The following is a 17,656-nucleotide window of genomic DNA, read 5'->3' on the forward strand; positions in this document are numbered from 1 at the left end:
TATGAATTGAGTGGTCACACAACCTTTGGCCTCTTAGCAAGTGTCCTGGAGAATAGTGATGTGTTTTTTTTCACATCAATTATCCCTAACTGTGAATTGACAATCAGGTTTTAGGCCATTTAAAGTCATTTGGGATTACAAATGCTGAAGTAATGTGTCATTATCACATGGTTATTCTGAGGGGCATTGTTTGCCCGCTAAGGTCTTTTTTCTGTCCTTTTTCTGAAAGTTCCAGCCACTGCTGTGGGGTTGAACGCTCGGCTGGATCCTCTCTAAAGCGGCGTCTGTGACGAGCCACCATGGTGCGCCTGACCATAGATCTGATTGCTAAATCTAGAAACCACTTCAAAAAGAAAAGGGGCCTCTCCCTCGCACAGTACCTCAAGACACTCACCCACCTCCACTTTTTCAGCAAGAGCATTGACGACATTGTGAGTATCAACGCTGACGATATAATCATGTGCTTTTCTTCTTATATGCCTCACTTTTATATTCTACTTTCAGGGGGATCTCTCCGTGTGTAGAAACCTCACCGTTCTTTACCTGTACGATAATCAGATCACACACATTTGCAACCTCGGCTTCGCCTCCAACCTCACCCATCTTTATATGCAGAACAATAACATCACTCAAATAGATAATCTCTCCAATCTGCAGAAGCTCTCCAAACTGTGAGTGGACACACTTGTAACCGATTGTCGTCCTGCGCTGTGGTGAAGGTCTACGGTGTGTCTGAACATGTGTGTGGGTTTTCCTGCTCTGTAGGTATCTGGGTGGAAACAGGATCGCTGTGGTGGAGGGCTTAGAGACACTCTGTGAGCTCAAGGAGCTTCATCTGGAGAATCAGAGGCTGGCACCGGGTGAAAAGTTGCTCCTTGCGCCAATGTCTCTCCTCTCACTGGCGGTATGACCTACTTTTACACTATTCAGTACAGAGATAGTATGTGCGAAAAGGAAGATACACACTCTCTTTAGTTAAAATTATATGTTTTAAGTCATCAAAAGGTCAGAGGAAAGCCTATTTTTCTCTTTTCATGCGTGGTTTATCAACCTGGTCGGTTATCACATTGAGTTGAAAAGATCTCAGGTTCCTCAGAGGCCAGTAATCCATGTAAAAGCAGTAATGTGCTGGGTTTGATGATGTCAAAGAGACCTCTGTTGCTCTCTCTGGTCTGACAAATCAGTTAGGTGTGTTTACTTTGTTTACTGCCCAGGCCATGGATAAACACACCAAAAGCCTCAGCTTCTTGTTTGTTTGGATAATTAAAGAAATTGCTTTTCAAATTTAAAGAGTTCCAGCTTTTTATAAATGTGTCGTTACACAACTTCAAACCCAGATGAATATTTAACATCAGCACTATCTAGAGTCTGATTCGGACATGATGCCAATAATTCAGGCATATGAAGAGATCACGTTTAAATGATTCATTTAAATGGATCACGGGCAAAGAAAATACTGTAAAGTGTACAAAACTTTTACTTTTACTGAGTTATTTTTTGGTTTGGCATTTGTCTGAGGCTTTATGTGTGATATTTATTTGTAAGATTCTGTCATTGTATTAACTGTAAAATTAACTCTTGAACCTGAATTTGTTCCACAGGAATCTCTCTGTGTCCTGAATATCAATAACAACAACATCGATGAAATCAGGGACCTGACAGTGCTGAAGGAACTCCAGCATTTTTCTGCGGCTGACAATAGATTGTGCAATATGGAGGTAAATATAGTTTTTTTCCCCCCAAACTTCACTAAAAATGTCTGTGAAACTAATTCAAGACCTTTTTCCTCCAGTGAAGTAGAAACTGACTGCGTGCGGTGCACTATAAAGTCAAAGCAAATAGCACCACAGCACTGCAACTGTGCGTGATATGGTATATTAAAGTCAACATATACCGGCTATTAGTCAATCGGGTCAACATTAACATTGTTCCGTAGCTTTTCTGCACTGATGTGTGAAATGATATGGAGAACAGGGTTCTAAGGAACCAAATCCTGCAAATCCCGCCATAGGGTTCCCAGTCTCCATGACTCGTTCAGGGTCAGAATTATTCAACAAATCAGCGAGCCATTCCCCCGAGACGTTTCTCGCTGACAGCTTTAAACAAGCACTCTCTTTCCTTGGGAGGCTGATTTTTCCTCTCTGCCTCAGAATCCTCTATTTCATACCTTAAACCACCAGTTCTTGACTTTATGGGAGATTCATCTGAGGCAGAGATAAGATTTAGCCTCACTGACGTCCTTTAAGAATAACCTGCTTTCACTGAAAAGGTGAATATAACATGACACATCGAAAGCACTTTAGAACTGACTACATTGCTGAGGCTACTTTCTTTTAACACAGATGATTTTCCTTTGACAACGGTAATGCAGGTATAATTGCTGTACACGTGTCATTTTTTTTAGCAGATATCTCCTATAATTTATACAACCCGTCTGCCACTATTGATCCTGCAAAGACAGCCCTCCGAAGGATCAATCCCTTCTTCTGCGCCGCTCGCTCGCAATCCAGAGGAAACATTATGGATTTTTAAAATAGATTATGACAGGCAGTCAAGCTAGGGTGACAAATGGGGAGCATCTTCAGAGACCGTGAGCAGTGTGCAGGGCAGAGAGGACGTGGGGAATCGAACGCCCCTGGTCAAATGCAGGTTCATAACTGGGCCCATCATTAGTCCAGGCAAGAGAGCCGGCCGAGCAACAGCGAGTCTCCAGCCTGTGCTGTGCTCCACGCCCCCGCGTGAGGGGCAATTTGGCGCTGGGCCGCTCTTCAGCGAGGGCCTTCTGAGTGACGGCCCTGACACGATCATTTATCAAAGCCTGGGAGCGCGCGGTGCTCAGGGGTCCCCTCTGAACTGATTGCAGCAAGAGGTTGGAAAAGTGGAAGCGCTTTGGCCAAGACAGGAAGGCAATGAACAATCAGAGCGTGTCCAGAGAGTATTCATATTTCCAGGCTTGGATTAATGTGCCTTTAGATAAACATACAACTGCAGGCAACTCGCTGGAGGAGCCAGCCTCACACCGCCCCAGGAGAAAACTTGTAGTTACATGACACCGGCGACACTGTTTATTAAAATAGACGGATGTGTTGTTTATGCACTTTCCATTGGCCCTTGTACTTCACATTAACATTCACCTACATACCAAGTCTTTCACAGTTTTCCCCCGATGTTTGTCTCAGATTAGGGATTATAAATATGCATCATATTTGCTGAAAAAAGAAAGAAGTTGCAGCTGCAGAGACACACTGTTGCCATTTGAACGTATTAGTTGTTGAAATGAAAACACAACATGTTATAGGGGAAGTTCCTCTTCTTTTTTCAGGAGTTAGAGGATGTGTTGAGCCATTGGCCTCAGCTGCTTCAAATGGATTTGGGTGGAAATCCTGTGTGTAAAAAAGCTAAGTACAGAGACCGCCTAATAACCGAGGTCCATAGCTTGGGTGAGTTATTATTCATTTTTCTTTCTCAATGGCATCCTAATATGAAAATGCACTTTATTTCTTTGACTTGCCCAGGCTAATAATTAACAGGGCCACTTTATGACAAAGGGGAAAATATACACCTTTCACTTTTAAAATGAAATGTTTGTTTAATCTATTTATTTATTTGTATAGAGGTTCTGGACGGCAGGGAAATTGATGATTCAACCAGACAGTTCCTTATTAACTGGAAAGCATCCAAAGAGGCCAAGAAGAAGAAGAACAACAACAAACATGTGATGACAGGATCCTTAATCCACGTTCCCTTAACAAGTCAGTCACTAAATTCTGTTCTTTTCAATTTACTGTAACATCTTTGCACATAAGATTGTTCTGTTGTTTTCACATTTGTCATTCTTCACTTCATTGGGCTGGGTTGGATTTTTACACATCTGCATTTGTGTGACTCTGCTGTGTTCCACTGAGACTTTGTCTGTATTCCAGATGACTTTAACGCGTGTCAGGGTCCAGGTCCTGGTTACATCTACAGCCACGCCAACGTGCAGCAGTCTCTCAGGTGCAGAATCACAGTTCACACACATCTGCAGTTAACACGAGAGCGAGAGAGAGCACATTTTTGTCTTACTCCATTTCATTACTCACTAAATTACTCAACTGTGGATATTAAACCAGCAACGTTAACCGGCTGTCATACATAATTTGTGTACCTCATGATGAAATGTACAAATCATGACTGGTAATAGCTTTGAACTCGTCCCACAGAATCCATCTTGCAATTCCTCCCAAAATCAAGAAGAAATGTTTTTTTTAGATTGGTTTAATTTTTGAGCCGTATTAGTTGTTTTAATTCCCCTCATTCTTCCTTCCTGACAAATGACTTGGTATTTTTGTGATCATGTTCTCTTGATTAGCAGTGTTGTAATAGTGCTGTCGATCCCTATTGAACTTTCGATAAATTGTAGTCCACAAAGTAAGAATCTTCTGATCCATGATCTGATCATTCTTGTTCTTTTTTTATTTTTAAATCAAAGGGCACACAAATGAAAGATTCCTGCGAGCGGACATCTCCTTCACGTGGCTGCCTCATCACCCATCTGCAGTCATGTGGATGCTTAAGACAAACCTAACAGTCCACTAAAATCTCCAGCCATGCAGGACGAACCCAGCTGCTGCTGCCTGGTGTAACGCTCACACATTTAACAGGACAGAAGAGTCACTGTCACTCACTTATGATGTCATAGTTGCAGGCACTTCAGAGACACTGCAGTAATCTTTGATGGATTTTAGGTTGTTGTTTTTTTTACGGCAAATATTTTTGATTGCATCTGTCTCTTAAAACTACATTTCCACAAATGAATAGGCTGGAAATAATCTGCTAGTGTTAGAAATGAATGAAGGAATTAAAGAGTGAAACAATGAATAATGGTTTGTGCATATTTCTTTTCCTCAGTCTCACAGCTGGTTTATTTCTAATTACCTTTTTTGGGGTCTGAGGATATAAATAATATCCAGTCAGTGCTGCATTTTCTGTGGTGTGTGTCATTTTTTTCTGCATTTAATCAAATAAGTGAACCAGGAGATGCAGAGTGGCGCAATCGAAATGATTATCTAAAGCTAACAACATAAGCTTCTATTCAAAGAATCGTGATAAATGACTCATTCCTCTTTTATCGCAAGTACAGTAACAATACGGATGTATTAATTATCATCGCTGTTACTAAATGTTTGGAGGAACCACGTGGGCGTGCAACCCCTGAAAGGATGCGGAGTTATTAAGGAAACAAGCTTACTTAACCTTCTTTCTTTCCTTCGCCTCATAATGAGTTTGCCCGCAGCAATATGCTGTTACTCCATCCTTACAAAAACAATGTTTATTCAGAACAGTCCGAGGATATATGCATGTTATGAATAATTCCTTTCATTAATTTTGCCGACATCTCCGTTTGGAGCCTCGCGAATCAGAGTGATTAATTTAGGAGTCTCACAAGAATTTCCTCAATGCCCGCCTGTTGATTGCGTTGCGGGACTTTTATTTATTAGCTGTTCCAATGAGCTTGCAATTCTAGAAACCCCGGCAATTAGTCAAATGTTTTGCATCTCGCCTTACACTTGTCAGCCTGTCTTCACGGTGTATTGCAAATAGCGTTTTGAAAAGAGTGTAACCCTTATTTCTAAAGCATGACGAGCACCTTTTTGAGGTAATTTTGACTTTCTTCCCCCGTTGCCACTTTATGATAGGCTCATAAAGAAAATACAGTGTCGGGTTCGCAGCCAATTAGAGTGGGATGTGGCACGGCACATATCGGGAGTTAGAGGAGTAGAGGGTCCTGCCTCTGGCGTTAAAAACGAGCCGCTGCTGCCCTCACACAGAAATAAGTTCGGGGAAAGGGAAAGAGCCGAACTCACTGCGAGGGGTTATTAGGCGAGTGATTAATTACGTTGGAGTGAAATACTTTCTTTGGTGGGGGGGGGGGGGGGTTTGTGTACCCGATAAGTTAAAAGGCTCGGGAGACTTTTACGCACGCAGGTGAAGTGTTTGGATGAGCGTTCAAGGACACCTTTTCTGCAGACGCGCCGCTTCATGAGGATAAGCTGGACGTGAACTGTTCTACACTGAAGAGCAAAACCTCTGTCTTATCGAAGCCCTCTTCGGATCGCCTTCATGTCGTTTTTCAAAACAGCGCCTTTGAAAGATACCAGAGGTAAACTCCATGTCAGAAGCGGATGGCTATTTGCACTGCATGTCACTGAATGAGCACACATTCGAATGTGTTTAGTGCAACTTTGGGCAGCTGTGTGTTCTCTCATTTGGCTTTTTTAAGTTGTTTGTTAGAGGATGAGCTTAAATAATGCCTGTTGAAGTGGAAGAAACATGCAATTTGACAGCAGATATTTTTAATAATTGACTGCACAAGACAACTTAAGTTATGGATTCATAAATAAATGCAAAGGCAATAACTTAACTTAGAAGTAGGAGAACAGAGGATGCTGTATAGACGACAATAATAATAAATAAGTCGTTTTGTTAATCATAACTTGATCTCAATACAATGTAACGGCCAGGTTCAACAACTAGAAGTGACTTGATGTTTTCTGATGTAATTCTTCAGGTCTGTGAAGTGCACCCCGATGGCCGGAAGACAGACGCTCCGAATGGACGGCGGCAGTTGCTCCGGTGCGGCGGCGGTGGACGACAGCCCTCCATCCAGTCCGAGCTCCAGTCCCAGTCCGGACGGTCCTCGTCGGGAACTCCAGCGGGCCAGGGGGCTCCAGACCGGCGGGCTCGGCGGCAGAGGACGCCCGGCGGCGGCGAACGCGGCGCGGGAGAGGAGCCGGGTGCAAACCCTTAGAAGCGCGTTCCTGGAGCTACAAAGGACTTTGCCGTCCGTGCCGCCGGACACCAAGCTGTCCAAACTCGACGTGTTGATACTGGCCACCACCTACATTGCCCATTTGACTCGAACACTACAAGAGGAAGGCGAGGAGGGAGAGAACACAAAAAAAACAGACGCGTTACACTCTTTGAAAGGTGATGGCTATCTGCACCCAGTGAAGGTCAGTAATAATAGTCATAATAATAATAATGGTGGGATATGTTATAGCTTAATCTGTTATTGTTGTCAATTATGATTCAGTATTTTTATTAAATTGTGACTGCTCTAATGCAAAAGATTTAAAGTTACAGAGTTGATGTAAGACATTTTCAAAGGATGCAACATCATCCTCTGAACTTCTCTTATCTCAGAGGGTGATTTGGGCCTTTAAACTAACAAATGAAATGTCTTTACAGAAATGGCCCATGCGATCCAGACTGTACGTCGGAGCGAGCGGACAGTTCCTCAACATCACAAATCCTTCAGAGTCCGAGAACCAAGGCCCATCATCGTCCACCTCCCATGCTCGGCTTAAATAATTAGTATTTCATATTGGCACGAGGCCATGCTGTTTGGCATCATGACTGTAGATCTGATTTCACTTCCACTAAAGCCCTACAAATAGGAAAAAAAACATTGTAAATTAATTTATTACGTGAATTGTGTTGTATAAATGTTGAGAACGCATACATTATGTTTGTTGTTATTTTGACTAATCCTCTTTGGCCTAGCGCCGTGCAGTTCCGCACATGTCGCAGGTATGATATTTCCACGGGGTAACGAGCCCGTCATGCTTGAGGTGTGCACTTTCAGTCGAAACATTTGCACTAAATGCATGCGTGAATAACTTAACATCTGTCATGTGAAGTGGTCTGTCAGGGAGTCGACAATGGAGACTCTCCGCGTCTCGTCTTCCTTCTTATTTTTACATGCATGGTTGTAAATGTGTTTGTGAATAAATGACTGAAGTGAAAGACGACCAGTCTGCTAAAGTGTTGCCGATTATAGAAAATGTGTTTTGGTCGTTCGGAAAAATATATATATTATTTGAAGTCCACATAGAGGTTATCGTGGCATAATGTGTTAATTTATATTTATTATGCCCTGTTATTCAGCTATTTCCTGGCAATTTAAGGTCGTTCTGATCGCAAAGTTGCTCTATGTGACAATAGTCAATCATATGCAGCTGCTCGCTTGAATTCCAGGATGAGTTTAATTATTTAATTATTTGCAGCAAAATGACTGCACCTGACTGAATCTGCAGCACACGTCTGACTTTAGAGAGCCGAAACGATAATAAATATAGCTATTGTACGGTATAGTTTCAGCTGTGTTTATAGTGCCGCTGTGTTTAAGAAAGAAAACAATAATTACCGGTATTTGTACAGATTAAAGGCGTAAATATTAAGTAGCCTATATTAGCCTCTTCACATTTAAAGCTTTAACAATTTATTATTTCAGGCCAAGCAAAGGTGATATTAAGTTATCTTTTTGACACTCACTCAGGGGATGTTTGCTTAACTTTGACTTATTGATTTGATTTTATGTTGCAGCTTCTTAAAATATTGATAAATGCATTGGCAAATCACAACATCTTTAAGAGGAAACAAAGGGCAGTATATGGCATAGCAGTTCGATGGAAATGAGGGAGGTGGATATACAAATATGTATAGAGACCACGAGTGTCTGTTTTATCTGCAGAGCTGAAGAAAATAAAGCATTGAATTTGCGCACCGTGATTCGTCGCAAACATGGTGCCTCTATGTCAGATAATGTAAATGTATCTTAGATATGACAACTAAATATGAAGTGGCTGGTACTGCATCATAATCATTGCTCAGCTGTGCACTGAGTCACGTGACCTACGAGGCGCGTTTAACAGAAGCCGGATCCGGAAGTCCCACCTCTTCCCTTCACGACACAACCATGAGCAGACAGCAGCCCCGCGCCGCTTCACGTCTGCGGCAGGTTTCGTCTTCATTGCGAAGGTAAGGCAGTGATACGATGACTTTACCAGTGTCCACAGCTGGCTGTGTTATTTGCATGTCGTATAAGCGGATTCGCAAGTAGCTGTTAACCGACCATTGCTTGTTAGCTAACAGCTAGCTAGCTCATGGCTCTGCCACGTGTGAGAAAACCGCGCAGCTCAACAGTTTACTCATAGGAGTCGTCATCGTTGCACAAACCAAACTTACGATTAAGTTGCATAATATTTCTCCAATACTAATACAAGTTTGACATTGCAAGTCCATTTAGTCTTGCAGCGTAGCGGTGAAATGTAACTCACGTGGATTTGGATGTCGACGTGTGCAGGGCCTGCTGTGCTGTTATTAGCATACATCATGTAAAACGTTTCTTATCCTAACGGTATGTGCAGGCAAGTCCTGCAGCAATTAAACTTACTAATCGGTGACTTAAATGCGTTGGAAATGTAATTTACAGTGTTCCCAACGCTACTACTAAACCAGTTTTGAGGTCTAGCTATAGACAGCTCTCCTCTCTAAAGTAATGCAATTAATCATTCGTTCAGACAATTGCAAATAAGAGAACCGTCCTCGGTGTCACTCAAGCTTTTTACAGCCCTGACTATGTATGGCTGGTCAGGGACTTGCCCTCTTCCCATTAACTCCCTGGGGAAAGTCCTCGTGGATCCCCCTGAGGACGTAAAGTCATGGCAGAGGTCCTGACCTGCTGTTGAACCCGGAGGACGTTAGCCATGCTCCCAAGCTGTGTTAGGCAGGCGCCCTTTGACCTTCGGGTGATCAGTCATCTCTCGACAATTTCTTCAGTACATCTTACTCGTGCAAGCTGGAAATCAATGGTGCGCTCCCTAGAGTAATTATTAGTGAGGTCTGGTTAAGTTACTGTGACAGACTTTACAAGCATTGTCATGAACATAAACTATAACTGAGACCATATGCAACTTTCTGACATGTATGGCTTTTCTTTATCATAGATCATCGCAGCAGATGAAGATGGCAAGTCTGATCCATGTGGACCTTAAGGTAAGCGTGGTAATTCTTGGTTGTGCTGTTCTTATTAATGGTGTAGGTCAGTCCTGCTGTTGGAATAGTGATGACTTAACACATTTGCCGTTTACCCATCAGACAATAAGATGGTGAAACTGTGATTAACTGAAAACCCAGTATAATAAGTCAGGACTTTTTTTTTTTTTTACGAGTGTAATGAACAGCAAATGTAACTGAGCCAGAGACTGTATATGCACAAACTCTCTGACATGTATGGCTTTTGTTTATCATAGATATGAAGATGGCAAGTCAGATCTATCAAACCTGATATGGTAAGAGCATCTTTTAGTGTTTAACCAAGATTACAGGATCAAATAATAAAATTGGCTTTGAAAGGACTGTAAATGATGAGAAGAATCTGTGTCCTGTTATAGATGTGAAGTCACCACTGCCTACTACAGATGTAGACCATGTGGACCTTAAGGTAAGCGTGGTAATTATTGGTTGTGCTGTACATAATGCTATAGGTCAGTCCTGCTGCTGGAATAGTGATGACTTAACACATTTGCCGTTTACCCATCAGACAATAAGATGGTGAAACTGTGACTAACTGAAACCCCAGTATAATAAGTCAGGACTGTTCGTTTCTGTGTAATGAACAAGCACCTTTTAGTGTTGAACTAAGGTTACAGGATCAAATAATAAATTGGGATTTGAAAGGACTGTAAATGATGAGTAGAATCTGTGTCCTCCTGTTACAGATGTGAAGTAGTCACTGCCTCCTACAGATGTGGACCGTAAGGTAAGCTTGGTTGTGCTGTTCTTATTAATGGTATAGGTCAGTCCTGCTGCTGGAATAGTGATGACTTAACACATTTGCCGTTTACCCATCAGACAATAAGATGGTGAAACTGTGACTAACTGAAAAACCAGTATAATAAGTCAGGACTGTTTTTTGTTTACGTGTGTAAATTTGATGTGGATAGTGTAGTAATTTAAGTTTATTTAGACCCAGTTTCCTTTTCCCTTCAGCTGCTTCAGAAGTCATGCTGTGGTCACAGGAGATGCACCGTATTTAAATTCTGTGCTGATCAGGAGGTGAGTTCTTGCTACAGTATTGGTGTTGTGTGTTTATGCCACTGTGACAACATTGTTGTATTGTAAATAGGTTATTGAAAAACCTGGTTATTGAAGTTTCCTAAACTAACTGTGTGGCAAAAGTCAGTCATGGCTGTGCCAAGTCTCCAATGATTTTCTAAGCATTGAGTATTGGCAAGTCCTGCAGCTGGAATAGTGATGAGAGAACATTTGCCGTTTACCCATCAGACAATAGAATGGTGAGATTGTGTCTACTGAATTACCAGCTGCAGCCTCAGTTTCAGTCGGTATGCCTTCCCAATGATCTGCATTTGACTGAACTAAAAGACAAAGTTGTGATGCCACAAATCACTGATTTATCACTCATACTAATTACACATTTTCTTATTTCTTTGAAAGGTAATGGGGCCAATTCTCTTGCCAGATGGTCAAATAGAGTTGCTGGAGCAGTTGGAAGTTATTTGCCATTATTTGTAATAAAACTTTTCTTCAAGAAAGATGGCTTGACTTGACCTTTTCTTTTTTTTTTTAAATTGTTTCCCTGCATATCTTTTGTTAGAGTATACAAGTTGCATTAAATTGAAGGTGGCTGTGTATGCCTGTATTGATTCAGTCCACAGCTTTGAATGAAAATAAATGCCATTTCATCAATTGGTTGGTATAATCTTGTGCTGCCTACCTGTATTAATCTTTGCGGTCTCACTCCTCTGTGATGTATGCGCCTGCTCCTGGTGCGTAGGTGTAGATGAAGCGTAGGATGTTCTGGTGGAGCTCATCCAGGGTCTCGTCTCTCCTCTGCAAACCCTCCACATCTCCCAGGTCACCAGGAAATACTGCGTTGGGTGGAATAATGAGTGCCGAGGCTCCTGTAAGAAGAAATGAACCGCCTTTTGAAACTATTCTACCTAAAGCCCTCCATATTGCTTATTGACAACATATCAGGGCCAGCATAAAACGACCATTAAGGAAATGTTAACGCTGTTTAATTTAAATGTAATTTACTTGATTTTTTTTTTTTTTTTACACAAAGGATAATCCTAGTATTAAAAGATATAGATAGATAGATAGATAGATAGATATATATATGGATATATATATATGGGACATATGTATATATATATATATATGGGACATGTATCTGAATTTGTACAAACTGTAGGCTGTGATTTCTAACTTCAGGTTATGAAAGTACTGTACTTGTGTCAGTAAACTGGAGGGAGGTGATAAATATTGTACCATGCTTGAGAGTGACTGAGTTTTCACAGAGGAGCACAGCAATGACGGCATCCTCTTCCAGGACTTGTGTCCTGAGACATAACTTGCAGTGAGCCTCAGCCAATGAGATCCTTCAACAAAAAACATGAAAAATGAATGTTTGAAGATTGCATGAGTAGCAATGTTTAGTTTCTTATATAAATATGAGCTCTGTAAAATTGTTAAAAGTACAATGGCAACCGATAATTGAAGTAATCAAACCTGGTAAATGTTGAGATTTACAGCTTGGCCTACAGTTGAAAAACAATTCGTTTTCATATCCAAATAAAATGTTACCACAGTGAAAGATTTGTCACAACCAAATGAAAGTCATCTGGAGTGTGAGGTTTGGCTGAAAGCTCCCCACCTAGTGGATGATGGTGACATTACACTGGACATGGACTCACAAGCTTGACATGCACTCTGGTTGTGGTAACAGACGGAGTAGATGCATATATTCCATGTTTGCAGTGGAGCACTTACAGCAGTTTGACAGAGGCCACAGACATCTTGCCGCTCTGTTTTCGGACCCTACGGCTGGCCATGTAGTAACCGTGGATTATTTTCTCTGCTCCGGGGCTGAGCTCCACCTGTACGCTCTGTGCATGAGCCACCAGCTGGAGGGCACAGAATCAAGGGCAGCAAGTGCAATTTAAGGTTGCAGTATAAACACTTAAATAAAGGGCAGAGTTGTTATAATACAACAGCAATGCAACATGTGTTAACCTCCTGGTAGTCCTGAGAAGAAAACTCCCAGCAGGACGGGTAGAGGGGTTTCCCCGGCTGCACCGCCTGCTGGAGGGTGTGGAAGGTCTGGGCCAGCAGGGCCTGCTCTCCCCCCACATCCCTGCACTGAATGACCAGGCCGAAGGCGTCTGCCAACTGAACTGGTACGGGACCCATTTCCTGCTCGCAAAGAAGAGACCGGGCATCGGAAAGCTGGGTAATGTCTAATGTGTGGTTTTACTGAGACAAAACTCTTAAGTGAGAAAGTAAACTTCTATTTAACAGTTTATACAGTCTATTGGCACCCTTTCACCTCCATGCAACAGAAAAAGGGCTCTGCTGTTATGTAATGTTGTCTGGGCAGGGCACTTCCTTCAAGCAAAGTAAATTGTCTCAATTTCCTGTTTTGTCTGCACTATCTACAGACATCTGAGTTGAGTGAAATGGAACAGTGAACTCACAGTCTTACACCACACAAACTTAAGATCCACTAACTCAAAAAACCTCAAAGCAGACCCGGTATTGCACATTCAAACCACGTTTTAAAGAGAGCTATACACAGGTAATAGAACACCATGTTGTGATTGAACCCACTGCTGTTCCCAGTATGGCGCAGTCTGCTCTCCCAGACCGCCGAGGGGCGTCCGTGGAGTCTGTGAGGGCCCAGAAGCTGCAGTGGACTGGAAAGGAAAGCTGCTGGTCAGCATCCTCCCCGTACTTCTTCCCTGGGATGAACACGGACACTGTGCAGCTCTCCAGAACTGAGAAAGATTCAGAGGGAGGAAAAGAACATTGTACGAGCAGTTCACTGGCTTTTTATGTGTTAAAAGAATTCATCCATGATATGAATTGTAACTAATGCATTGTTAATCTCTTTGGTGCTCTACCTGACTGAATGGCATCCAACCTTTCCTTTTTGTAACAGCCCAGATCTCCCAGCATGCAAATGCCACCCGTGGCGAGCAGGGCGGAGCCGGCGTGGATGTTAGCAGTGCCCGCTCCGTGTTCATCTCGGGACAGAGATGCAAACATCTCCCCCGAGGCCTGGTGCCTGATCCCGTGACGCGCCAAGCTCAGGCTGTATGTCATCAGTCTGGCACAAAGACACGGTAACATGGACGATTAAAGAAACGATCACCTAAGGGGGCCGCAAAGTCGGGTCACGCAGGACCACGTTTACCTGTCTAGTATGAGAGTGTCAGCGGTGACGGCTAGCAGGTCCAAATTGTGAAACGTGTCTTTTGCGTCCGCTCTGTTCTGCACCAAGCTGAGCAACAAGCTCAGCTTCAAGGTGTTGTAGAGGCCCGGAGGAGCCACGTCCAACCCGAAGCAGTGAGCCACGACGGCAGAGAACCTCCAGCGAAAACCGGCCGTGGCCTTCAACAGCTGCTGGAAGCTGGCGCTGACTTTATGGGGATCTGTAGAGTTGTGAGACACGGCAGATGTTTTGTTAAGATTCACACGTTATCAGTACGCCTCTGGTTGGTGTTTCTGTGGATATACGATGAGACGATTTACTGCCTTACACTCTGGCTCCCACGGTTGGACGCTGTTCGCCTCTACACTCCAGGTGATGCCGCTGCACTGCTGCACATGCGCAGGAATGCCCAACACCCGGTAGAGCCGACCGATTCTCATTGAATTGCACAGCTCATCTGAACGAATAGGAGGAAACAAAGCAATAGAAAAAGGAGTTGTTCAGTGCTGTCTGGTGATTATTGAAGAAACATGCATGCCACCTACAAACCACTGCCAAGAGAAACACAGAGCGAGGCCTTCAGAACAATGATTTCTCTGTGTAAGAATTGCACGGCCAGCTAATGAGTGTTCCTTGCACTTATTAACATATATGTTTAGTAACGGGAACCCAGTGTATTGAGTTCCTCTACAGGACTGGGTCAACAGAATATGCTAATCCAAGTGCTGAGATTTGCTCGGCTCCCAGGGGTGCTAGCTTGACAATGTTATTAGAGGGGACAGGAACACTTAATATACCACCATGAGGCACTGCGTGTGCGGCTGGCTGCACCAAAAATCTATTTATTTGAACTCTCCCCCACTAAGTTTGTGCTCCAAAGTGAGCCTCATTTAGAAAAACCGGAGAAAATTAATGACAAACCTCAATATGTCTGACTGTGTGTAAATATAAGCTATTACAACCTCATTATTCAGCACTGGGAGTGACTATAATGGATGAGGAAATGATTTTACAAACAAATAATACCCGTTGAAACTATGAGGATGTTAATCTACAGCACACTACCTCCTTTAAGATGTTGACTCGCAAATGAAAACTGAGCCTTTTAACCCAGTTCAACTAAAAAAAGTCTCATTGATTCTATGCTATGCAAACAAACAGGTAGATGGACAGCCTCCATCTATCTCCATATACCACTGCCATTGCATTTAAAATATCTCTTAAATGTGACAGGGATGGCTATTCATACTCCACCAAAGGGAGATCAACTGATTTAGTGCTGTTTAGTTCAGGAAAGTATACACTGCTGTTTGTGCAGAAGGTATTAGGCTAATAGCTTTGTTTACTCTAACATTGAATGCGGCTACACAGCAATCAATCTATTTGTTGGCTGTGTGACATTGTTACAGGGGGCATTATTACGCAATTATAGTGGCGCAATATTTGAGCAATATGAAGCCAATACATTCAGTAATCTTGTGTGATGCACACCTACCTCTGAGAAACAGGGTGACGGACTGGTACCTGAGTGAGCTTTGCTGATGGGCACTTAGAGCATCCAGCGCTTTGATGTGGATCAGCTCCACAAGCTGTTTGTCTGTCCCCACAAAGACACATTTGCAAAGATAGTAAATTATAACAATGGACACAGTTCCCTTTTGAACTCGTGTATGAATTCAGACATCTCCTGCGAGATTCGGAGGCATCACTCTCACCTCCCAACACTCTGAACTTCACGTCCTCTTTCAGTGGGGAGCTGCACATCACGCAGCTGAAGTCGTTTCTCACGGTGGCCGACTCTGTGGCTCCAGGTGCATGGACGCGAATGTGGTGAAACCCTAGAGTCAGCATCCAAGAAATGAAATCAAATGTGAATCCAATTTTTAGGAATGCCAGTTTGTGTGTACACAACCAACTGACTGTGATCTTTAACATGAGGAACAGATGTACCTGTAGAGCAGGGACATTCATCATTGATGCAGAGGAACCTGGCCCCCTGGGTGTATTTCGTGACCCTGGTCATGGCGATGGCCAGGCCCTCCATGGAGACGGGCCTCATGGGCCCGTGGCCACGAGGAAAACTACAAAGGTCCAACGTGTACTCGGGGAATGGAGGCAGATGTGTCAACTTCAGAATCACATTCACCTCAAAGGGAACAATCAGAGGACACATTGTTAGAGTCAAAACCAGTGGGGAAGGAAGAACTGTAGTTGCCACATGTATTCATACCTGACTCTCCGTGTGTATTTTTTCAACAAGTGAAAGTGTCTTTATGGCCAGGAAGCACACCTGAATGAGGAATTAGGCAATTGTAGTTAACCTTAGAGTAAAAGTTGACATTTCATTGTTAGCTAGCTCACTCAGTTTTCACTTACAGACTGAAACAAAGCGGTGGCTCCTAGAGGATCACACAGGACACGGTCACCCAGTACAGGATCCACCTCTATCACATCAGAAGGATTCACACTGATACAAAACCTATAGACTGCCTCAATCTGGTGGGTTTCTGGAAAGGAGGGGCAAAAGTGAGCAAAGTTGAATGACTAGCTTAACATTGGTAGTGGTGGTTCTAGCTTATGTTCTCTGTAATATTGTAAAACTTTAATATTATATAGGTGGAGGCTTCACCTATAGCCCAGTTGGCTTTTTGCCTCTTCCTGCACTGTGATATTCATTTATCTCTGTTTTGTTTGTTTGTTCTATTGTTTGAATTGTGCAAAATAAAAAATAAACTAATATTTTTAATTTAGCTTGTAAGGTTAAAAAACACAATTGCTGTTAGCTAACGTCAGCTAAATGTCAGCTAACGTTAGCTAAAAGTCAGCTAATGTTAGCTAAAAGTCAGCTAACGTCAGCTAATGTTAGCTAAAAGTCAGCTAATGTTAGCTAATGTTAGCTAAAAGTCAGCTAATGTTAGCTAAAAGCCAGCTAATGTTAGCTAAAAGCCAGCTAACGTCAGCTAATGTTAGCTAAAAGTCAGCTAACGCTAGTTAAAAGTCAGCTAATGCCAATTGTGTTAGCTGTCTTTCATCGAAGCAGGCCTACCGTTTAATGGTTTACAATCTTCGACCAGTTTCTGGAGGCCACCGCTTCTGTCTAAATAGACCAGAACTGCTTCTTTTAAGGACAACATGTCAGACAGTTTAACCTCAATGGTAAGTAAGTAGTATTCTGCTATAATCTAGAATGTCGACGTTTGATGACCATCTTTTGGCGCGCTAGCTTCAACCACGTTGCTTGACCACTCAGCAGATATGATGCGATTAAGTGTAATAATTGAATAATGTATTAGATAAAAACAAATCTTATACTTGTAGTTGTTCAGTTCACATGCAAGGTTCTCAGTCCTTCTCAAACTTTAATATTTTTCTTATTGAAATCAATTTGTACAGACACATTATGACAAATAAAAGTGAACGACATGGTTATATTATTGTTTATTTATTAGGTATAGATTCCTTTTATATTTAATGTACTTACTTTTCCCCATTTCATTTGATTGCCATCTACCTCTTTTACATATTTTAATTTGTGTAAGAATGTTGATGACCTGCTGCATGTCTGTTCACAATGTTCAATTAAGACTAAAACAAAGT

The 17,656-nt window shown here is 42.4% G+C and overlaps 3 protein-coding genes and 1 long non-coding RNA gene across 5 annotated transcripts; 3 read left to right on the forward strand and 1 right to left on the reverse strand.

The window, feature by feature from the left end:
- Positions 1-299: 299 nt before the first annotated feature.
- ppp1r42 (protein phosphatase 1, regulatory subunit 42) lies at positions 300-4,556 on the forward strand (the record flags this gene model as incomplete). The annotated part of the gene is made up of 8 exons (XM_079292352.1): positions 300-431; positions 505-671; positions 766-904; positions 1,602-1,718; positions 3,323-3,440; positions 3,615-3,752; positions 3,924-3,996; positions 4,541-4,556. 8 exons carry the CDS (start codon positions 300-302, stop codon positions 4,554-4,556), a joined length of 900 nt encoding a protein of 299 aa, XP_079148478.1.
- Positions 4,557-6,554: 1,998 nt separating this feature from the next.
- On the forward strand, positions 6,555-7,353 carry tcf24 (transcription factor 24; the record flags this gene model as incomplete). Its single annotated transcript, XM_079292478.1, has 2 exons — positions 6,555-6,995; positions 7,231-7,353. The coding sequence occupies exons 1-2, from the start codon at positions 6,570-6,572 to the stop codon at positions 7,351-7,353; spliced, it is 549 nt and encodes a 182-aa protein (XP_079148604.1). The 5' UTR covers positions 6,555-6,569.
- Positions 7,354-8,707: 1,354 nt separating this feature from the next.
- Positions 8,708-11,378, forward strand: LOC306793993. Of its 2 annotated transcripts, XR_013772912.1 has the most exons (7): positions 8,708-8,802; positions 9,771-9,819; positions 10,077-10,115; positions 10,218-10,267; positions 10,545-10,585; positions 10,816-10,881; positions 11,281-11,378. It is a non-coding gene; the product is annotated as an uncharacterized lncRNA (long non-coding RNA). The 2 variants fall into 2 exon arrangements; XR_013772911.1 differs by having other exon boundaries at positions 10,816-11,378.
- Positions 11,379-11,580: 202 nt separating this feature from the next.
- mcmdc2 (minichromosome maintenance domain containing 2) lies at positions 11,581-17,193 on the reverse strand (the record flags this gene model as incomplete). Its single annotated transcript, XM_079292353.1, has 14 exons — positions 11,581-11,747; positions 12,118-12,227; positions 12,619-12,752; positions 12,862-13,041; positions 13,456-13,622; positions 13,749-13,954; positions 14,042-14,279; positions 14,388-14,516; positions 15,555-15,656; positions 15,775-15,897; positions 16,010-16,205; positions 16,290-16,349; positions 16,436-16,566; positions 17,106-17,193. 14 exons carry the CDS (start codon positions 17,191-17,193, stop codon positions 11,581-11,583), a joined length of 2,031 nt encoding a protein of 676 aa, XP_079148479.1.
- Positions 17,194-17,656: the final 463 nt, after the last annotated feature.

The sequence above is a fragment of the Melanostigma gelatinosum genome, assembly GCF_949748355.1.
Source record: "Melanostigma gelatinosum genome assembly, chromosome: 20".
NCBI lineage: Eukaryota > Metazoa > Chordata > Actinopteri > Perciformes > Zoarcidae > Melanostigma > Melanostigma gelatinosum.